Source organism: Pygocentrus nattereri, chromosome 21 (assembly GCF_015220715.1).
Source record: "Pygocentrus nattereri isolate fPygNat1 chromosome 21, fPygNat1.pri, whole genome shotgun sequence".
Lineage (NCBI taxonomy): Eukaryota > Metazoa > Chordata > Actinopteri > Characiformes > Serrasalmidae > Pygocentrus > Pygocentrus nattereri.
In genome coordinates this window covers 7,572,623-7,597,465 of record NC_051231.1, presented here as the reverse complement: position 1 = coordinate 7,597,465, position 24,843 = coordinate 7,572,623, and the positions used below count along the sequence as shown (strand labels likewise).

The window sequence follows — 24,843 nt, the reverse complement described above, 5'->3', positions numbered from 1 at the left end:
GCAGCACCTCTGAAACAGACTGAGAGCTGGATTGCTCTCTCAGACACCAGCAAGCCAGCTCAGCTTAAAGGCACGCTCTTCCCCTTCTCCACTGGGGAGCAATGGAAGGTTGGAGCAATCAGACCAAGCCATGTTGGCACAGCTCCCGCAAAGCTCTTTCGCTCTTCCAGATAATTATAGACAGTATGGGAGGAGAAGAGGGGAGATGTGAAGGGATAATTGGAGATGAGCTCAGCTCCCCAGGCTCCGGGAGCACAGAAAGCTGACCTCATACAAAAAAGGAGTACAATTAAAGCGAACTGTCTTGTTCATAGTGCAACGAGAAGGTGATACCTGAGTTTGGCTTCTGGGCGGCCTTAGGGCTGCAAAATATATCGTGTTAAGTATTATCGGCCTTTAATATTGGCCTTTGCAATACTGATATCCTCGCCAATCTCAGACACTCCAGATGAGCCTCTGTGAGAAGAAATGAAAGCTGGATGAATCAGTTTGTTCACATCATCCAAGAAAAGTGCAACATGTTGGTCAAAAATATTGCAGGCCAGTCTTTAACCATGCTGTTCGGCTCACCTACAGTATGTTTTACTTTTATTTTACAATAGAAGTGAAACTATATCACTTCCGAGACCACCTTTAATTGAACTAATTTACAGGTCAAACAGCCATTGTGCTACTTTTCAGCATAAGACAAGGAAGCATAAACAACTAAATATAATGTGAAACACCACACTAGTGAGCACAACATAGGGGCGCAATGAGCACACTTGCCCGGAGCAATGGGCATCCCTATCCGCAGTGCCCGGGGAGCAGGTCACAGGGCCGGTTTCCTAACCCCCAGCCCATGACTGCCCCCAAAGGAGACTTGATTTCAATTTCAATGAGGGACATTTTTCCGACCCATATTGTTAAGCCATCTCACATCACATACTCTAAAAAAAAAGTGTTTTAACAAAAAGCAGTTACTGTTCAGGCTGCCCTAAAAAGTTAACTGAACTTTTAACTGTACTTTTTTTAAAGTTAAAAGAACAAGAATCAGTGTTTTATGCCCTAATTATAAGGCAGCTGAAACAGTAACTAGAACAATAACTCTAGACCACTAAGTTGTTTTTTTTTTTGTTTTTTTTTAAACAGTGCCCGGGATGGAAAGTGACCTCTCTGGCAGGGAAAAAGCCCAAGCTAGTGTATGAGGCTGAGCGATACCAACTAGATATAGAACAGACTCTCTCGAGAGGGGTTGGACTTTATTCCATTCTGGAGTTGTCCAGGGCGAGAGGTGTCGGGCAGGAGTGGGCTTACTCATAGCTCCCTGGCTCAGCACCTCTATGTTGGGGTTTTCTCCGGTAGACGAGAGGGTTATTTCCCTGCGCCTTTGGGTCGGGGAACGGGCTCTGACTCTTGTCTGTGCTTATGCACCGAACGGCAGTTCGAAGAACCCAGCCTTCTTGGAGACCCTGGAGGGGGTACTGGAAAGTGCCCCCTGTGGGGACTCCATTGTCTTGCTGAGTGACTTGAACGCTCACGTGGGCAATGACAGTGAGACCTGGAAGGGTGTGATTGGGAGGAATGGCCTCCCTGATCTGAACCCGAGTGGTGTTTTGTTATTAGAGTTCTGTGCTCGCCACAGTCTGTCCATAACAAACACCATGTTCGAACACAAAAGTGTGCATAAGTGTGCATAAGTGCACATGGCATCAGGACGCCTTAGGCCCAGAGGTGGACGAAGTAAACAAGTCATGTACTTGAGTTAAAGTAGAGATACCCAAGGTAAAATATTACTCCAGTAAAAGTAGAAGTCCTTACTCTAGACCTCCACTTGAGTAAAACTACAAAAGTATTTGGCTTCAAATGTACTTAAGTATTGAAAGTAAAAGTACTAAAAGATTAATTATGACTCTAATGTCCTGTTATCATTTTTATAACAAGACTCGCTTCATGAACTCATTTTAGATGAAAATACTCCAGTGTCTCTCTTGGTAAACCAGTCTTTTAATAGAATGTCATTAATTAGAGATGCTGACATCTATTAAAATGATCATAAGCACAAAACACTGAAGGCAAACAGTTTCCATCAGGGAGAAGCGAGTGGCTCTGAACAAACAAGCAAAGTTTCAGTTTATGATCACTTTGTAAATTAGTTACAAGTTGAATGAAAACTGGCTTTAAACCCAGCTTCACAAATAAGTTTTTCTTTACCATATAGATCTGTAGGTCTCTGTTCATGAACATAAACTAACCGTAACTAATTATAAAATGAAAATGTTTGTTTGAATTCAGAAAAAAAGAAACACGCCAGTCTCAACTGCATATGTGGACATATTTCTATATTGTGCTCTATTTACACAAAGTTAGGTTAGTTCATCATTTATGTTGAACAGACTCTCCCAAAATTTTACGCTGCTACACTGACGTTGAACCGTGTGCTGCACTGGGTTGGTATGACCAACAGGTCAAAACAAGCTCAGAACAAAGTGACCGCTGTGCCCTGATTGGTGTTCTTGCTTTGCACTTCTTTTGTTTTGACATGTTACACTTTTATGCACACATAAAACAAAAGGCATGACAGAATTCTCAAAATGTAGTGGACTAAAAAGTAAGCTATTTGACTTTGAAACGTAGTAAAAAGTCACCCAAAATGGAAACACTTAAGTAAAGTACAGATACATGAAAAAACTACTTAAGTACAGTAACGAATTACATTTACTTAGTTACTGTCCACCACTGCTTAGGCCGCAGTTTGTTGATCGACTTCGTAGTTGTGTCATCGGATTTGCGACCATGTGTTTTGGACACCTCAGTGAAGAGAGGAGCGGAGCTGTTACCCGATGAGATGGCAGGTGAAAATACCGGACAGACCTAGCAGACCCAAATGAGTTGTGAGGGTTTGTTGGGAAAGTCTGGCAGAGGAACCTACCAGAAAGATCTTCAACTCCCACATCCAACAAAGCTTCGACCGCATAACGAGGGAGGCCGGTGACATTGAGTCTGAGTGGGCCCTGTTCCATGCCTCCATTGTCGATTCAGCGGATCGGAGCTGTGGCCGCAAGGTCGTAGGTGCCTGTCGTGGCGACAATCCCTGAACCTGTTGGTGGACTCCTTGGGTAAAGGAAGCCATCAGGCTGAAGAAAGAGTCCTATTGGGCCTGGTTGGATTGTAGGACTCTGGAGGAAAAAGATGGGTACCGAAGGACCAAGCGGGTTGCGGCTTTGGCGGTTGCTGAGGCAAAAACTTGGGTGTGGGAGGAGTTTGGTGAGGCCATGGAGAAAGACTATCGACAGGCACCGAGAAGGTTCTGGCAAACCGTCAGGTGCCTCAGGAGAGGAAAGCGGTTCCCGACCAACACTGTACACAGTGGGGCTGAGGGGCTGCTGACTTCGACTGGGGACGTCATTGGACGGTGGAAGGAATACTTCAAGGATCTTCTCAATCCCACCAATGATCCTTCCCCAGAGGAGATCTGAGCGAGGGTCCGTCCATCACTCGGCTGAGGTAGCCAAGGTGGTTGGAAAACTCCTTGGTGGCAGAGCACCAAGGGTGGATGACATCTGCCCAGAATTCCTGAGGGCTCTGGATGTTGTAGGGCTGTCTTGGCTGACATGCCTCTGGAACATCACGTGGACATCTGGGGTGGTCCCCCTGGAATGGCAGACCGGGGTGGTGGTCCCACTTTTTAAGAAAGAGAACCGGAGGGTGTGTTCCAACTATCGGGAGATCACACTTCTCAGCCTACCCGGCAAGGTATATGCAGGGGTACTGGAGAAGACCGTCCGACCGATGAATCTCAGCTACAAGAGGAACAATTCGGGTTCGCCCAGGTCGTGGAACATTGGACCGGCTTTTTATCCTCACCAGGGTCCTGGAGGGTGCATGGGAGTTCACCCAACCAGTCTACTGTACATGTGTTTTGTGGACTTGGAGAAGGCATTCGACCGCGTCCCTCGGGGGATCCTGTGGGGAGTGCTCCGGGAGTATGGGGTGAGGGTCTTGTTGTTACAGGCCATTCAGTCCCTGTACAAATGGAGCAGGAGCTTGATTCGTATAGCCGGCAGTAAGTTGGATTGGTTTCCAGTCAGGGTTGGACTCCGCCAGGGCTGTCCATTGTCACTGATTCTGTTCATAAGTTTTATGGACAGAATTTCTTGGAACAGCCAAGTGGTGGAGGGTGTCCACTATGGTGGCCTCAGGATTTCATGTCTGCTTTTTGCGAATGACATGGTCCTGTTGGCGTCATCAGGCCGGGACCTCCAGCTGTCTCTGGACCAGTTCGCAGCCGTGTGAAGCGGTTGGGATGAAAATCAGCACCTCTAAAACTGAGACCATGGTCCTCAGTCGGAAAAGGGTGGAAGTTTAAACATCTTGGGATTTTGTTCACGAGTGAAGGAAGGATGGTGCGAGAGGTTGACAGGCAGATTGGTGCAGCGTCTGCAGTAATGCGGAACCTATACCGGTCCGTCATGGTGAAGAGAGAGGTGAGCCAGAAGGCGAAGCTGTCAATTTACCGGTTAATCTACGTTCCAACTCTCAACTATGGTCACAAGCTTTGGGTAGTGACCGAAAGAACGAGATCACGGATACAAGCGGCCAAAATGAGCTTTCTAAGGCTCTCCCTTAGAGATAGGGTGAGAAGATCGGCGATTCGGGAGAGGCTTGGAGTAGAGCCGCTGCTCCTTCACGTTGAGAGAAGCCAGTTGAGGTGGTTCAGGCATCTGGTAAGGATGGCCTCTGGACGCCTCCCTAGGGAGGTGTTCCAGACATGTCAGACAGGGAAGAGACCCCAGGGAAGACCCAGGACACATGGGAGGGATTATATCTCTCGACTGTCTTGAGAACGCCTCTGTATCCCTCTGGAAGAGCTCTTTGCTTAGGCTGCTACCCCGTGACCCAGACTCGGATAAGTGGTTGAGGATGGATGGATGGATGGACAGTGCCCTGGAAGGATAAACAAACCAAGTGGAGCCTTATTTTCCCTTCTCTCTTAAGGATGAAAGCTTTACGTACTATTTATCTATGATGATTCCGGTGGTCTTCCCGGTCTTAGAGAATTGAAGTCCCATTTTCTCTATATCATTTTGGATTTTTTTTTTTGTTATTTTCTTACTTTCATTTCCTTATGCAAGTGGATTATCTTGTAACAAATTTCTTCTGAAATCTGTAATTTGTCAGACTTCTTCTGTTCACCCAGCCTTAATGTAGAAATATGCATATGTCCATTAGTAACCCTGTCCAGAACTGTAACGAAGAATATGTCCATTTCTGCTTATGCACATATACGACTTCATACATTCTCACACTGGTCTTAGATTTTCATTTTCTATTCATTTTAACACATTAAAAATCAGTGAAAAACATCATTACCAGGCTTGCCTTGATTCTTTAAGCTCAGCAGAGAAGGTTATATCTTAATGGGGTTCACATCAGGGTGACAACATCTGATATGATATTACAGACAGTGGAGATCCTCCATTTCCAAAAACAGCCACACACAGGATACGATTCAGACTACTTTATCTCATAACATGACTGATTATATTAGATATTCATATTATGTGTCTCAATGTGCTGATGTCCACAGATACAGAGCAGGCTTTAAAAAACAACCCAAATATAACTCACGTACAAAATATCAATCCTACTAGTGAACCAAAACACCTAGGATTAGATCTGGGCCTAGATCTGCAGACTTCTCCTGTGGTTTTAAACAGCATCTTGAATGCGGCATCTCTATGCAATGTGTTGTTTTCGGCTGACTTCAAGCTGAAATTCTAAACACAAACTGAGGAACATTTTAAACAGCCCTGACTCTATCAGGTGTCAATGGTAAGAATTTGCTGTAAGTAGCTACTTTTTATAGTTTAAATGGTGAAAAAAGAGCAAGACAAGTGTCATAAGCGTGCAACCAAGTGGCTCATCTGTAGTCAAACAAGCAATAAATATTTTCTACAGGTTCTCACATCCATACATATGTAACACCAGCACAGTCTCCTAGGTCACCCAGCTGTGAGAACACAACTTTTTGACTAAAATGAATCAGTAACGATTCAAAACATTCACAATTTGGCTTGAAATCATGTGGTAGTCACGTAAGGAGCTCCTGAAAATGTACGTCATGTTTAAAAGCTGCAATACCTATAACTAATAAAGAGAAATTCCACAATTTATATACATTTCCATTTCCCCCCCAATTTTAACATAATTAAACCGTTAAGATGTACACAAAGTAATTGAAAGGGGTTTGATATAAGATTCTGCGTTCTAAAGACACTGCTAAAGAACTGAGTCAGAATCGCTTACAATGGTGGTGACAGGAACCAGACATCTGAAGAGTTTAAAGCTCTAAGAGCTACATCAGAGAAAGTTTTAACATTAGAGAGACTGTTTAACAATAGTTTTGGGAAGGTTTTGGCCTTTTAAACTCATCCATGGTGAGGGATACATGCAGAGCACTGTAAGGCAAATCATCCCAAAAGCATATTTTTTCTGATTTATGACTATTTAACCATCGTCAACACTACATATAAATACTCACAAGGCATGTATAGGTTCACTGGCCATTTTGCATAGTGCTATATTTGCATATGGCTATACCTGTAGACGTTACCACCCCAGGTTCCTATCACCACCACTGTGTTTCTCTAGAACACAGCATTTCACATCAAACTGCTCTGAATGACTGTTTTCATCTCAATGATTGAATTATGTGGCAGTTTTGAAACATTGGTGATGTGACTCCCTTTCAATCTCCATCTATGAGAATGAATGCAACTGTGAAGCCGATACAATAATAAAGTAAAATTAATGACTGCTTCTCAAACATGCCCCTGTAATATGAATATTTCATGACTAAGTATGTGTCATTTTAGAGTAATATCTTGCAATGTGCTGCAAATAAGGTGGCAGAGGAAACAATGCAAAGATGCCAGAAATATATTGCAATAGTCTCTCAAATACAAAACTTCTCACAATAAGGTTCTGACACTTGCAGTGTTTTGGGCTAATTATCACGATCCACATGTAGAGCTGATTTAGCAAAAAATGTAAAAAGGCATAAATCCAGAAAGAGGATTTTCTACACCACCAGCAAAAAGCTTAAACTGCCTCAAGGGTAGCCCTGATTCAGAACTGCTGTGCAAGCATTTATACGAAAATTAGGCATGATGATAACTAATAATGATAACTGTAATTAACAGGCTTGTTGTGGCTAATATTTATATCAGCAACCATTAATTTAACTTTGAGTTTTAAAGCAGGTTAAAAGCACTAAAGATGGATAATGATTCATTCTACAGTCATCACACAGCTAAAATCAGATATGACCATTACTGCAGGTATTATTACTGTCAGCAGTAACTCCTTACAACATTGAGTCATTCAGAACTACCTAAAATGTTTACCTTATTGACTGAAAAAATACATTCTCTTTTAAGGTAACTGGACTTTTCTGACTATCCAATGTTCCAAAGATAAATGCTTTGTAGGACAGGAAGCTAATAATCACATAATATTTATACAGATAACCCAAAACAATATTACCACTCACAGACGAAGCAAATAACATTGATTATCTCATAAGAACAGCACTATTAGATGGCAAGTACAGAGTCAGTTCTCATAGTCGACGTGTTGGATGCAGGAGAAATGGGCAGGCATGAAGACCTACGCGTCTTTGACAAGGGCCAAATCGTTATGGCCAGATGACTGGGTTGGGACATCTCTGAAACGGCAAGGCCTGTGGGGTAATATTGGTCAGCAGTACCTACTGACAGTTGTCCCAGGAGGGACAATCCTTAAGATTGGCGAGACAGTTTTGGCCACCTGAGACTCATCGTTGCGAGGCCAACAAAGTTAGAAGGGCTACTGTGGCACAAGTCACAGAATTTTTTAATGATGGTTCTGGGATTATTATTATTATGTCCTGCTGCAAAGGGGAGTGCATAGTTGCAGATTGGTCAAAGTGCCCAAGCTGACCTCTGCCTACCATTGAAACACCTTCAATGAGCACACATGAGTCAAACCTTGACCTTGAGCAGTGGAAGAAGGTTGCCTGGTCTCACGAGCCTCATTTCCATTTAAATGATGTGGTCAATGTTTACCTGGGGAAGTAATGGCTTGAGGATGCCGGTGGGAGAAGTTTGATATATGTATAAGGTAGTGAAACCACATCTTGTGCCAGTTATTTACTTCAACCACAGTTGGGGTTTTCATGCTTTTAGCACAGCTACTCTCTTCAGCCTATAATGACAGTGGGATTTCACTGGCGCAGGGATTTAATGGAAAAATCCTTATCAAATATAGGTCATAATAGGCTTATATATCTTTTATGATGTCTATCTCGCGAATTGTGCCCCCAGGTTGCGAATCAGTGGCTTACACACAGCACGCTTTTCGAGTTGCTTGATAATTTATGCGGTGCGCCTCTTGGTGGATGCAAGAAGCAAAGCTGACTTGGAAATCTGGCTTTTACTGCAGTTATTTTTTTAATGTATGATCAAAAACTACTCAAGATGCAAATATATATGACCTACTTAACAAACAAACAAGGGGATAATTCTGATAAATTCAAATTTGATTTCTGATCCCTTTTGAAAGTCCTACAGAGAATCAAACTTATGTACCCTCCCTGAAAACGACAACTAACAGTCCATCAAACCTGAGACTTCAAACCCAACGGATGTGTGTGTGGCTCTTGTGGCTTCATGCCTCCTCCAATTCAGCGCTGCAAACTCTGTACACTTCCATCATAGACTGCACTCTGATCAGCGCCAGTCATCACCATGGAAACTCTTTTGCCATCCCAACTCCCACCTTCCTCACACCTTCAAAAAAACCATCAAAGGAGGCAGCGACCATTTATAGCCACGTTTGAAGAGACCAAGGACTCGCTCAACAAGAAACAGAAGCAGCAATCAACAAGTCTAAAGCTGTGAGGTGGAAAAAGAAGCTGTTTTTATTGGTTAGAACGTTCGCTGGTACTGCTGTTTAAAAAAAAAACAAAACAAAAAACTTTGTTCCATCTCAGTGCAATGCAATATTAGAACAGACCCGAAAGCCCCTTTCTCCAATTCCTCTATTCTGCCTAGAAATAATGCTTACAATATAATGAGTTGTCTACAGTGTCATCAATGACAGTGAATGACAGTCCTTCACACAGCTAACTAAACCCCTCTGTTTTCAATACAGTGGCACAAAAATGAAACTAGCCTTTAAAATAAGTCTCAGTTCCACTTCCAAAATGTGTATCTGTAGTAATACACTACAAGGCTCAGCAAAAGTCGGAGACCACCATTCAATCCCTCAATGACTTGTCAAAATGGCCATTAAGTATGTTATTCATTTTTCAGCATCATGAAAAAAACAGAAATATATATTTAACAGAAATGTTTTTTTCATTATGACCATTAATTATTTTACATCTAATCTCTGCAGAATTATCTCATGAACAAAAAGAATAAACATGGGGGGGGGGGGGTTGGGGGGGGGGGGGTTGGACAGCAAGGAACCATATATTACAAAAGGAAAGTAAGGTGTCCCCAAACTTTCGATGGGCAGTGTACAAGGTAGGTGGACCCCATAAAGTGGCCAGTGAGTGGAAGGACAGGGTAGGTGTTTCTGCTAAAGTGGATGGTAAGCATACAGAGCATGTATGAAGGCTAAGTCACAGAGCATCTGCCCTATTCACTCATCTTTTCAGACGGCTCCAGCACTTTCTCAGCAGTACGCTCAGAGAAAACGTGGCACTTTGCTCTTAGTGTCAGAAAGCTCAAGCTACATGGGTCTGTTTTATCCATCCTCATCTCGTTCACCCTCGTCACATACTGCTGATAGACTCCAAGCCAGTCCGTCCTTTCTATAACTAATGATCCTTTTAGCTTTAAAAGATGGTTTTTACAACCAAAATATGACCATTTTCATACATCCAGAGACTTTTTTGTGTTTGCATTGTATTATATGCTATTGTGTAGCTTACAATAAGTAGCTAGTTCATTTTCTTTGCGTATTTATAACCCTTTGAAGGCACATTTTTGTATTTGCTCTCATAAACAAGTGACAAGTCTTAGTTGGAAGTATGCATACCTGACACACCAAAGCAAAAAAGGTGGCAATGGGAAAAACAACAAAGGCCTCGAAACAGCATGTTATTATCTCCCACTCTGAAAAACGCAGGGCAGGAAACAGCCTCGGAAACACCTGGTCTATTTTCAGAAAGAAAATTGAAAGGATTTAACATCCGGTGAAATCAGCTCATAATATCCAGAGTCCTTAACAAGCAGAATCAGTGGTCTGAGACAAGACCACTCTCCACTTACACAAGGTGTGCGGTTGGCTGTTGTCATGTTTTGTTTTTCTCTCCTATCTTCTCCTATCTATTTTCTGTCCTAAAATAGTTGCTATACAAGCTTTTTGTCTTTGTCTTTTGTATTTTGTCTACAGGTGCTTCTGTATATCCTTCCACTGTGAGCAGACAACTCAACGCTATGGGTCTGAAAGGATGTGCAGCTGTTAAAAGGGAGTTAGTGAAAAAATGGGCAAAGAAGAACATCAGAAAATCTAAAAATCAAACAAAGAAGCTGCTGGTGTTCTCAGAATAATGGACTGACCACCTCAGAGTCCAGACCTCAACATCACTGAATGTGTTTGCAATCAGATTATTTGGGTCATGAAAAGCAGAAAATGCAACCAACTTCTAGGACTGAACTTTGGAGGTGTGGAAAAACATTCCTGCAGGTTTCTTTGAAAAACTGAAAGCAAGTTTCCTGAAATGAACAGAAGCTATAATAAATGCAAAGGTTGGACTAAACACTGAAAATGTATTATATTTAGTCGTTGAAGCATCTGTGTACTTCTCTGGTAAATATAGCTGACATTTATATCTCATCACCAGAAGTGAAAAGATATTATTTTTTGGGATCTTTTTGTTGGGAGAAACTAATTTCAGTCAATAAACTAGGGAGGAAATGATACAACATGAAAAATGATGAAAATGTAAAACAGCAAAATATCAGCAGTGAAGAAAAGCTTGACTGAGAAGGACAGAATTATAACGCTGTTAAAAAAGGCAACATATGGCATAATAGTGATTGTTGTCAACACAAAAAGCAATTACAAAGACAAATACTTCAAGAGTATAACGGTTAGAGCACAAGGCGTTGTTAGCCTTTTTAATTGTCAAAGAAAAACTCAAACTCAATAAAACTCCATCGAAATGCATCTGTAATGTTCAGCACTTGGGGCAGTACAGCCATCATGCTACATAGCTTTTGTAGTTTTTGATTGTGACTCATAGTTACTACATATTGTGGATATGCAACCAAGTACTCGATTTAATCATAACATTATTTATCAGAATTAAACCTTAGAATCAACAAAATAACACTTTTTCCAAAAAAAACTGTTCCTAAAATATCTAAAAATAAAAGATGATATATTGACTCATCTTTCAGCCAAACTGACAGTACCAGCAAAACAAATCTGTTTTGTGTGCTGAACGTTGACATCACTGTCCTACTTTTTGTGAAAGGGGTGCTATTTCTGCGACCGTGTGTCTGAGAAAATATACCTCAACAGATACAGTACTGTGCAAAAGTCAAACACCATCCCTCATTTATTTCATTCCCAGCCACAACGGCCATTAAGTTCAAGTTATTCATTCATAAAAGATACAGAGAAAATAAGACTCCCATCAACATGCAAGACATGGTAGACCACCAATCTGTCCCCAGCAGATTAACATCACGTAAAGCTGTCCTCTTTGAGAGAGAGAGGAGAACATCAAGCTGCTTCAGATCTGAAAACATCCATGGGTGTTTCTGTCCATCCTTGCACTGTGAGAAGACAACTCAGTGCTATGGGTCTGAAAGGATGTGTAGCTGTTCAAGAAGCTGTTACTGAGAAGATAGACAAAGAGCATTTGAAAATCAAACAAAGAAGCTGCTGACGGGCTCCTGTGTGGTGCAACTGTCTAAGCGTTGCCTATCATCAGGAGATCGCGAGTTCGATCCCTGGTGACGCTACAGCTGTCCGTAGCCGGGAGTCTAAGAGCACATTTGGCCTCGCTCTCTCTGGGTGGGTAGGATGGCCCCCCTTCTCCTCCCATCACTCAATGTGATGCTGGTCAGTGCAGGAGTCTGTTAGCTGACCTAACAGATGTGGTGGTTGGTGCTTTCCTCCAAGCGTATTCAACTGTCCAATGACGTTGCGTCCGCTGCAGTTCGAAAAGATGCGGTGGCTTCACAGGTCTCAGAGGAAGCCTGTGTTAGCCTTCACCCTCCTAGCGCTGATAGTATCGTATGACTGGGGGGAGTCCTAACTAGCGAGTGGAATTGGAGACGACTAAATCGAGGAGAAAAATGGGTAAAAATCAAAAAAAGAAAAAGAGAAACTGCTGGTGTTCTTAGAACAATGGGCTGACCAGTCCAGAGTCCAGATTTCGACATCACTGAATGTGTTTGCGATCACAGAATGTGTTATTTGGATCGGCAGAAGCAGAAAATGCGACCAACTTCTAAGACTGAACTTTGAAGGTATGGAAAAGCACCCCTGCAGAAAAGAAGCTGTAAAAAAGGCAAAGGTGAAGAGTGAAGTATGACTTTTTTATTTGACTGTACTGTAAATAAGAAAATATAATATGGTGTTTCTAATAAAGTGGCCAGCAAGTGCACACAAACCTGTTTTTTGCAGAAAATCTTGAGAATATATGCCTGCAGGATAAAGCTTCTTGGATTCAACAAGCATGCAGCCAGCTCTAGCATACAAAGTAAATCTTATTATGCCTGGGTCTGCCAGACCGGCCCAGATTCTTTGTGAATAATACAACTTTGGTGCAGTGTTATGACATTCAGCCCTTCCGTTCAACAGAACTGAAATACAGTGAGAGCAAGAAACAACTGGCCTTGGGCGACAGTTGAGTCCTGGTTCTATGCCCTCCAGCTAGTCTATTTTTAGCTGGATTCACGTTCGATTTTTCCCACTTTGACAGGTGCTCGCTAACAGTACTCTTTATTCCCAAAGTGCCTCGGGTCAAGCATTATGACTGATTAGGATCTCCTTCAAAAACCAACAGACTGCAAAACTGACAGCAAAATAAAGGGATGAAGTGTTTAAAACGCTGACCCTGATTTCACTGCTCAGTGGATGTCAGAGCACACCTGGGATCTGGAGTGGAAAAAGGCACTGGAAAAAGAGAGTCTTTCCTATACCGTGTAGCACAAAGGAGCTCTTAGTAGAGCAAGTACCACTTTGAACACTGTCAAAAATTGTTAGGATCTTAACACAATAGGTCTTCAGAGAATACTAGGCTTAATCCTGAGCGAATGGGGTAAAACAGGTCTCAAATCAGCTGACAACTGTCACAACATGTTCTGACAGCTTCTTTAACAAGAAGCACACAGCATGATTACAGAACTGCTATGAACTGAAATCCTTAAATCCCTCAATTTGAAAGCTCCTTCTTCTTCATCTCGAGAAGATTTTTGCCAAAGTCTCAGTATCTTTGGCCTTAAAACTATGAAGAGATGCACATGAACCAACTTGAGGTAAACAATTCAGCAGCAGATGCCCCACCCGGTCTGAGCAGGTACTATTTGGGTGGTGGATCATTCTCAGAACTGCAGTAACACTGACATGCTGGTGGTGTGTTAGTATGTGTTGCGCTGGTCTGAGTGCTGGTCAGTTCAAAATCCAGCAAGAAACAAAACATTTGGACCAGAAGCACAAAATATGGGCCATCAAAAGAAAACGCTGACGATGGCCATGTGCAGAGCCAAGCAGACAACAGCCATGAAGGCAAAGAAGTCATATAGAACAGGAAAAGAGTGCCCAGCTTCACACACATGTGGTATGTTAGTGTGTGTTGTGTTGGTACGAGTGGATCAGACACAGTAGTGCTGCTGGAGTTTTAAAACACTGTGTCCACTCAATGTCCACTCTATTGGACACTCCTACCTTGTCAGTCCACCCTGTAGATGTAAAGTCAGAGACGATAGCTCATCTGCTGGTAGACAGTTTTCATCCTCTAGTCCTTCATCAGTGGTCACAGGACACTGTTGGCTGCATATTTTTGGTTGTGGACTATTCTCAGTCCAGCAGTGACACTGAGGTGTTTAAAAACTCCAGCAGCGCTGCTGTACCTGTAGTACTACTCGTACCAGCACAACACACACTAACACACCACCTGTGAGTGATGCTGGGCACTCTTTTCCTGTTCTATATGACTTCTTTGCCTTCGTGGCCATCGCCAGCGTTTTCCTTCGACGGCCCATATTTTATGTTTCTCGTCCAAAAGTTTTGTTTTTTTTCTGGCTTTTGAACTCCACCTTTTAGACGGACAAGATCTGCATGCATATGCATCTAGCACCCTTGTCCTTGTCTAGAGTGTAGGCACTCCAAGGTTAAATGCGGCATAATGTAAATGTGAATGCAAATCCACTTCATCATATCTCAATGTAATTAATAATGTCACTGAGTAGTAAAATGTACAGCACAAAGAGTCTTAAAGAGGCTTAAAAGCTTAAAGACACTGATGTGGTCATGGCCTTGGCATCAAGCCACTTTGTCTTTTGTAGCAGTTATTCATTTTAAAAGAAACCTGAACCTACAATCTCATCAGCATTCAGCACATACACTACATAACAACAGTAATGCACTTCAACTACATAACAACAGTAATGCACATCAACTACATAACAATAGTAATGCACATCAACTACATAACAACAGTAATGCACATCAACTACATAACAACAGTAATGCACATCAACTATATAACAACAGTAATGCACTTCAACTACATAACAACAGTAATGCACATCAACTATATAACAACAGTAATGCACATCAACTATATAACAACAGTAATGCACATCAACTACATAACAACAGTAATGCACATCAACTACATAACAACAGTAATGCACATCAACTATATAACAACAGTAATGCACTTCAACTACATAACAACAGTAATGCACATCAACTACATAACAACAGTAATGCACATCAACTATATAACAACAGTAATGCACATCAACTACATAACAATAGTAATGCACATCAACTACATAACAACAGTAATGCACATCAACTACATAACAACAGTAATGCACATCAACTATATAACAACAGTAATGCACTTCAACTACATAACAACAGTAATGCACATCAACTATATAACAACAGTAATGCACATCAACTACATAACAACAGTAATGCACATCAACTACATAACAACAGTAATGCACATCAACTACATAACAACAGTAATGCACATCAACTATATAACAACAGTAATGCACATCAACTATATAACCACAGTAATGCACATCAACTACATAACAACAGTAATGCACATCAACTATATAACAACAGTAATGCACATCAACTATATAACAACAGTAACGCACATCAACTACATAACAACAGTAACGCACATCAACTACATAACAACAGTAATGCACATCAACTACATAACAACAGTAATGCACATCAACTATATAACAACAGTAATGCACATCAACTACATAACAACAGTAATGCACATCAACTACATAACAACAGTAATGCACATCAACTACATAACAACAGTAATGCACATCAACTATATAACAACAGTAATGCACATCAACTACATAACAACAGTAATGCACATCAACTACATAACAACAGTAATGCACATCAACTACATAACAACAGTAATGCACATCAACTACATAACAACAGTAATGCACATCAACTACATAACAACAGTAACGCACATCAACTATATAACAACAGTAATGCACATCAACTACATAACAACAGTAATGCACATCAACTACATAACAACAGTAATGCACATCAACTATATAACAACAGTAATGCACATCAACTATATAACAACAGTAATGCACATCAACTATATAACAACAGTAATGCACATCAACTACATAACAACAGTAATGCACATCAACTATATAACAACAGTAATGCACATCAACTACATAACAACAGTAATGCACATCAACTACATAACAACAGTAATGCACATCAACTACATAACAACAGTAATGCACATCAACTACATAACAACAGTAATGCACATCAACTACATAACAACAGTAATGCACATCAACTACATAACAACAGTAATGCACATCAACTACATAACAACAGTAATGCACATCAACTACATAACAACAGTAACGCACATCAACTATATAACAACAGTAATGCACATCAACTACATAACAACAGTAATGCACATCAACTACATAACAACAGTAATGCACATCAACTATATAACAACAGTAATGCACATCAACTATATAACAACAGTAAGGTACATCAACTACATAACAACAGTAATGCACATCAACTACATAACAACAGTAATGCACATCAACTATATAACAACAGTAATGCACTTCAACTATATAACAACAGTAATGCACATCAACTATATAACAACAGCTAGCAATGAAACTTTATGGTGTCATTTTGTTACACGCATTTCCAAAAAGGACATAATTCCCCTTGATCCTGAAAAGAACAGGGTCTGACAAAGCTTCTACACAACTGAATGCACCATAAAGAAATATTCTATTGAAAAATCTGTATACTGTATTTTTTCACTCACAATCCAATAACAAGCTAATGTAGTCATCTGTATCAGTCATTATCCACATGACACGGACATAGATCATCCTGCTCGCCTGTTATCGTGTAGAGAGACTTAGTCACTTCAGAGGATTCTGTACATCTGGAACTGTGCATTATGTATTCTTTCTTCCTCCTCCTCGAGATGATCAAAGCTGAGCTAGGTGTGGGGGTGATATTATCGCCTGCTGGAACTGCTATATTGTTTGTTGGGGTTTGATGTGGGGCTCTGTTCGCTGGTCAAATAACAATAAATCTGTTTCTAAACTACAATCGAGTTGAGGGAAGTTTCAAAGAACAAAAGGCATGTTCTCAAAGGTGTTCATCCACAGAGGCCACGGCAAGCTGACTTCATCAACAGTTCTCTATAAGCAAAGAGAAAACACCAACTGATTGGACGAAGGTTATGCAACATTGACCATGAAGGTGTTCGTCCACAGAGGCAGAGGTGAGATGATTTGCCCGTTACTTCTTCCTGGAGCTATTTTCTAACAAGCAAGTAGTTTTCATGTATTATTCTTTATACTTACACTGTGTTTACATGTTGGTGTTGTAAACTGTAAACCACAAGTTAAACTATAAAACTTGTAATAGCCATGGGTTAAAATAATCATAGAACTTCTGAAAGCTATGAATATGTGTAATTATTATTATTATTATTATTATTATCAGGGCTCCAGGCTGTGACTAAAATGGTTATAACTGCGACCACAATTATTATTTTGTAAGAAATGAATTAACTCACCAGTTGCGACACGTAGCAACTATGCGTTATTATTATTTTTCCACTTTACTATTTATTATTATTTTTTCTGTATTTATTACTTTTTTTGCATTTTCATATTTCATTTTTCATCTTAAAACACAAGTGATAAGCTATAGTATCACATGGTCACGTCTGCCTATCCAATAAAAATAAAAATAAAAATGCCTGCATGCTCACGGGATTTCAACCAGAGTGGCAAAACGTGACAAAGTAGACGAGCCAAGCTGAGCTTTTTACAGTGAAGGTCAGAGTGTAAGTGAAGAATATCCAATCTCCTTCCCTGTCAGACCTTAAACGGTCATCTCTTCAATCTCTGACTGACTCAGGAGCAGTGAACTAGTGAAATACGCACACAAAGATGTACCTAAACAACCGTCCACTCTAAGCACTTCACGCAAAAGTGCAACCACAAAAAGATTTCAGAACTTCTTGGCCTCAGGAGTTTGCATGACTCGATATGGTAACATACAGCAGACTATAATGCCAATTCTGTTCAAACACAAGCAAAGATATAGCTGGAAAAATGGATTTCTCAACAGGAACGAATCTATTTTTTTTTAAAAATAGACGATAAAAAAATATGGCAAGAGTTGAACGCATAAAAATTCACTTCAATTCAATTTCATCATCACTTAGTGCCCTAAAGAAACTCTCTTTGCCCACGCAGCATCTCATGCATGAGAAAAAATGTGCAAAAATTACAAAAAAAAACGTAAAATCAAATTCAACACTGCACACCTACAGGACCGCACGTAAGGAACCCTCCACCAAATTCACCTCCCAAACCTTGTCAATGAAAAAAAAGTGGACTGGATGTGTGGAAGATGTGTAATATGTATGACAAGAGTCCAACACGGTGGAAGGCGCTGATCTGAGGTGTGTTGAAAAACTGAATTTTTTTGCACAGACTTATTTGGCAAAAAAAAAACCAAACAAATAATAAACGATAGGTTCAGAATTTGGTGCAAACAGCACAGATTCATGGACCCAACCTGCCTCATGTCAACACTAGGCTGGTGGAGGTGGTGTAATGGTGTGGGGAATGTTTTCTTGACACAACATACTGTTTGAGTATTGTTGCTGACCATGTGCATCTCTAGATGGCCACAATTTACCCATCTAAATGGCGACATTCAGCATGATAATGTACCAAGTCACCACAAACTGGTTTCATGAAATTGCTCAGCGTTCTTCAGTGGCCTTCCCAGTCGCCAGAACTGAATCCAATAGAACATCTATGGGATGTGGTAGAACAGGAGAGTAGGCACATGAGAGTGAACCTGAAATCTCAGCAGGAATTGCATGGTGCAAGCATGTCGTCATCTATTGGTGCCTGATTTTTTCCTTTAACAGCGTAGTGTCATTTGGCAATATGCTTAAAAAAAAAATCACAAAACTTATGCTACAATGTACAATATTTATCACAATATGTAGTTTTTCAGAGTTTTGGTAGGTTGGAACAGATAGAATGCATTAGCAGTTCCACACCACACATTAAAAACACCATCAAAAACTATGGGTGCAATTCTATATTCAACATTCATTTAAAGGGTATTTATGCTCCATTTGAAACATAAATGGACAATGATTTAAGTCTCGACAACATCTACAATATGCTCAGGAAACCTAATTTTGCTGTAAATTATGACTGTACTATTAAATACTGTCATTTTGCGCATTGTAAGGCAACCTTACAATATAAACAGTACAACAAGGGTTAAATGCCAATTGATTAAAATGTACATCAATCACAGCTGCTATTAACCCAATAAAACATCTGTGATTTCATTTCATTTGTTTCAGACAACCAGTGATGTCTGCAACTGAAATAAGAATCCATTAAGCTGCAAAAATAACAAGCTCTTAAGAAACTGCAGTTTGTTATGGTTTCAGAGGGGTCCTACTCTCACCAGCTACGTTATTACAAACCCTCGCCATGTCAGCCCACCTTGCTGGTGTAGAGTTACTGCAGCCAACCTGCTGATGCTCAATTTGTGTTCTAGCTCTTCATCAGTGGTCAGTTTTTCAGTGATTGACCACTCTCTATCTGAAAATAATAACATCTGGTCAGCAGCAGTGGTCCTGTGTTCACAACCTGACAAATGATGAACCAAGCCTGAGAAATTGTCCAGCAACAGATGAGGTATAGTCTGTAATCTTACACCTATATAGTGGACTTATAAGGTAGGTGTGGCTCATAAATTGGCCGACGAGTGGAAGCATAAGGTATGGGGTTCTGGTTAAGAGGATGGTGAGTGTATATGAAGTAGAACTAAACCAGTAATCCCAGTACATTCCAATATGGCAACGTCACTGCTGATTTTTATTCAACAGTGGTGAAAAAATAGAAATATGCAAGTAGATGGCCTAATATAGTCAGAGGAGAAAATCTGTTCTCATCAAAAGTGGGTCAAAATGTAGCTCCAGGGAGAAAAGCGATAACCCTCTTGAAGTCAAAAAGAGTCAAACCGTCTGAACATCCGCTCGGCAGGGAGATTCCCTCACACAACTTAGGAAAAAGGTTTAGAATATCAGGACTATATGTCAGAGTCCAGAAACTGACTACAAAGCAGATTCTGAAATGAATAAATTACCCAAATCAGTATCCATGCATTCATTATATTTCAACACAAGAACATATTTCCTCAAAAAATTTAATCACAGAGAACATACAGACTCGCATCTCAATTAAATGCCGTTTTTATGCTTTAACAAGACTGTAAAAAATGGCTCATCAGATCAATGCAAAAAATTACTTCATGTGGTAACAAGCAACTGTACTAGTTTTATTCATCTAAAAAAACAACACTTGCATTCAAAGTATTTATTTAGGTTGAATAAAACTAGTTAATTTACTTATTACCAAATGAAGCCATTTTTACAGTGTAGATTGCCCATATTAGTGATTAAGAATACATATTACACCTTCTATCTGCCACTCTGTAGTACTAATGCCTTAACATGAGTGTGAACATACTGACATTTTTTTTATTGCTCACAACTCTAGGTGATCCACCAAGGAGAAAAGACTTTGTGTAAGATGACAAATCTTCATCAGCAATTAATGTTCTACCAGTTAGCTGTAGTTTTCTGAAGAGGTAGCCTCCGTTAATTATCTAACATGAAACCTACCAATTTCACAATCAATTTCACGTGGCTTAAATAAGGATGTTTTCAAATCTGTTCCTCTGCTTGCTGCTTAATTTTTATACTACTGACTTTTTAGCCATCTTACCTAAAAAAATAAGACAACGGGGCTCCCGAGTGGCACAACCGTCTAAGCGTTGTGCCCTATCACGAGGAGATCACGAGTTCGATACCTGGTGATGCTACAGCCATCCATAGCTGGGAGTCCAAGAGAAAACAATTGTCCTCCCCTCTGTCTGCGCAAGTGTCTGTTGGCTGATGTAACAGATCTGGAGGTTGGTACTGTCCTCTGAGCGCATTCAGCTGTCCAATGACGTTGCGTGAGCGGCAGTTCGAAAAGATGCGGTGGCACTTCACAGGTCTCGGAGGAAGCCCGTGTTAACCTTCACCCTCCTAACAATGATAGTGTTGATAGTGTGATTGATTGTGTGACTTGGGGGGTCCTAACTAGTGGGTGGATTTGGAAATGACTAAATTGGGGATAAAATTGGGTAAAAATCAAAAAGAAAAAAAAAAGGAAGAAAGGCCATAAGTTGATGTCAGCCAAGGTACTTTTCTGAACACATGGTTAACTGCATATTTATTTATTAAATGGTGTGGATAATGGAATATCAAAATTATTTAGAATGCACATGCCTAACAAGCTTTCACTTCCCAGCCCTAGTCAACAGCACACTGACTCATCATTTTTCTCATTTAAATTTTCATTGAAAAATCATAGCCTTGCGCAGAGAGACCGAGTGAGCGAGAGCGAGAGCGAGCGAGCGAGAGAGAGAGAGAGAGAGAGAGAGAGAGAGAGAGAGAGAGAGACAAGCCTGTTATATCTCAGCTGTGGAGCAGATGCAAAAATGCTCCTCTAATGAACATCAGGACAAGGAAACAAGAAAATTATTTCTCCAGCTGCAACAAAACAGGCCGAAATTAGCCTCCTGAAAGAGTGTGCATTGGCCTAATTCACCCATTTAACCACAGAGCCCACAAAGAGTTCCTGATCAGAAGAGCCAGAGGGGTCCTGCAGCACCTCAGAAGGAATAATCACAGCTATCAATGCAAACATTACAGTGGCAAAGAGAAAAACAACAAGACCAACAACAGGTCAGCCTGAATCTGTAAATGACTCAAAAGTGCTGACAGTCATGCTTTACAATAAAGCAGATTTGAGGGTGTTAGGTTGAAGAATTCTTTGAATTCTAAGGAAAAGAGCCAAATGCAAGGTGGACTGTATTTCAGCAAAGTGACTGAAATATGCATTGAATCAATGTTGAATGGACTGAAAGCACATCTGACTCTCGTTTGCATGTCAAAAGCAGTCTTTCTAATAAAATTAGTCATCACCTTTAAGTGGGTCTCAGTTTAATTCTAACTGGTCAGATATTACTGCAGGTTTAAAAGTCCTGACAGATATTCAGCTATAAGCATGGAATGAGAAATGGCTTATTTGGTGCAAGTGTCCAGCTCATTGCAGAAACACACTGCGTAAATTCCTACTGAGATGAATCTATACAACAGTACCAATATAAGATTCTACTTGTGAAAGAACTTGTGAAAACAGCAGAACCTTTTATGTATCATCTTCTTCTTCTTTCGGCTGCTCCCTTTAGGGGTCGCCACAGCGGATCATCTGCCTCCATCTTGCCCTATCCACTGCCTCCTCTACTTTTACACCAACCATCTCAATGTCCACCTTCACTACATCCATAAACCTTCTCTGAGGTCTACCTCTTCTCCTTCTACCCGGCAGCTCCATCTCCAACATTCTTTGCCCAATATATCCACTATTCCTCCTCGACACATGTAGGGTTGCACATGGTCAGCAACAATACTCAAATAGTATGTTGTGCCAAGAAAATGTGTTATTGGCACCAAATTTTGAACGTCATCTGTGAACCACCATCCCTTTTCCAGTCTTCAACTGTCCAGTTTTGGTGTCTTTCTGTTTTTGGCTGAGAGAAGTGAAACCCGGCGTAGTCTTCTGCTGTTGTAGCCCATCCCCATCAAAGTTCAATGTGCTGTCACTTTTCTGCTCCTCACAATTGTACAGAATGGTCATCTGAGTCACGGTAGCCTTTCTGTCGGCGCCAACCAGTCCGGTTAGTCCACTGACCTGTTTCATCAACAAGGCATTTCTGTCCACAGAACTGCAGCTCACTGGATGCTTTTTCTTTATTGCACCATTCCAAGTAAACTCTAGAGACTGCTGTGTGTGAAAATCCCAGAGTTCCACGGTTATAGAAATACTCAAACCAGCCTGTCTGACACCACCAATCACAGCATAGTCAAAATCACTGCAATGACATTTTCCCTCCATTCTGGTTGATGTTACCTGAAGCTGTATCACTGCGTATCTGCATGATTTTATGCACTGCACTGCTGCCACACAAATGACCGATTTCATAACAGCAAGAATCGGCAGGTATACAAGTCTTATTATCAACAGCTTACCAAAGCATAAAGAACATGCAATGAAATCCATCACAGAAACATGCTGCTTTTTAATGCAGTAACATCTGAGGATTTGAAGATCAAGGGCATTCAGCTGTGGGTTTTGGCCTTTTTCCTTATACACAGAAATTTCTCCAGATTCCCTGAATCTTTTGATGATGATATGTACTGCAGAGGGTGAAGTACCTCCAGTCCTTGCAATGAAGCTTATTGTTAAACTGTTGGATTTTTGGAACTGTTGGAGTCCAAACATCAACATAAATGAATGTGTCTAGGATTACTTGCATCTTGAGAAGCAGAAAATGCAAGCAACTTCCAAGACTGAACTTTGGAGGTGTGGAAAAACATCCCTGCAGACCTCCCTGAACAACTGAAAGCAAGTCTTGTGAAAAAAATGGAATCTGTAACAAAGGCAAACAGTAGACTACTAAATATTAAAAAAGCTAATCGAAAAATATTATACTTTGTGTTGGAGCATTCTGTGTAATTTCCTGTAAAGTCTATGTTTTCTACTTTTGTCCTGACAGCGAAGAATGATTAACTTGTAATGAGCTTTTCAAATGAATGAAGAGTGGTGTCTGCTTCTGTGTAGTACTCAATACAGCCAATGTCCCTGCCAAAAAAAACCCTTGAAGAATCACTTTTTAAGGGTGATATGAGAACAGCAGTACTTTCACTATCATGAAAAATTCCCCAATATTGTCTGTTTTTTTTTTCTTCACAGTTCATGCTGGCAGCAAGATTATATTGGGCATAGTCCGAAAAGCAAGCACTGAAACAAATACCAGCTTTTAGGCGTCGTCTCTCGCTCTGACAAGTTCCAGACAGTGTGTGACCTGACAGATGACAGTTTCACTGCCCACCGCTGATATTTCCCTTGATATTTACAGAGTATTCCAATTCTCTCACCACTCCAGCCCCATTTGTAGGTCAATGCTAAAAAAGGAGGGCTGAAGTAAAACAGGTAGGGAGTAAAAACAGATGGAGATAAAGCTGGGGTCTACAGGATATTTCTCTTTTATGGCTCGGCGATAGACAGCTCTGAGATTTAATTTCCCTCATGTGATAAAAATAATGAGGGGTTACAGGGTGGGCTCTGCCCCTGATAGTATCAGCCTAACTCACACATGTGCACACGTACACACAGGAGACAGAGGGTGGCAGACACAGCTCCCGGCAACACAGCATGCAATTAGTGTTGATCGCTTCTGGAGGACTGGCCACAGTCGCACAAAACGTACACATGCGCGCACACACACACACACACACACAGCTGTGGGGGTCGCTCCACTTCCTCAGAGCCACCGAATGATAAGTGGTCTTTAAAAAGAAAGTCCACCTCAAAGCTCATGGCAAAGTCACAAGGAGACAGGACACCAGTGCCAAAACCTTCTGTCCAACAAAGAAACCAACTCTGACTCTTCTTTTAGGGAAGTGTATCTACTGAGCTGTAGAAGACCTGAGATGGGTGTGGCTATTCAAATATAGAGACCTCCAAACTCATCTTAATATATACATTGTATGTAAATTTACTGATGAATGGACTAAAAGAGAATGACCCAAAATGACTGGGAAAGACGTCTGGTTCCACTGACCTACATTACTTTACTGACCTGTAAAGTTACCATTTTGGAGATACAAGGTTTTCTTCACAACAGCGATTTCACTTATCACAGGGCTGCGTGATATGGACCAAATTCCTTACGTTACTCAGCAGTTTAACAATCTGACTGGTTAAAAGGCATTCTGCACATCATTCTACTAATAACAGCACATTTTCCCATCATTCTATCGCACAGCAGTGGGTGTGCAATAACATTAACAAAAAACTTATATCACAGAATAATTCAGATTAATGGCTTCAG

At 40.8% G+C, this 24,843-nt stretch overlaps 1 protein-coding gene across 4 annotated transcripts in view; it reads right to left on the bottom strand.

The window, feature by feature from the left end:
- The window catches only part of LOC108431597 (E3 ubiquitin-protein ligase RNF123), a 205,893-nt gene that overhangs the window by 92,492 nt on the left and 88,558 nt on the right, over positions 1-24,843 (bottom strand). Inside the window, exon 37 of one of the 4 annotated variants that reach the window (XM_017704849.2) lies at positions 16,509-16,988. The exons of the other annotated variants lie outside the window; for them this stretch is intronic. Coding sequence (XP_017560338.1) covers positions 16,946-16,988 — 43 coding nt within the window. The 3' untranslated portion in view covers positions 16,509-16,945. Of the gene's footprint in view, positions 1-16,508; positions 16,989-24,843 lie in introns of those variants that run through there. 4 annotated transcript variants of the gene reach the window in all.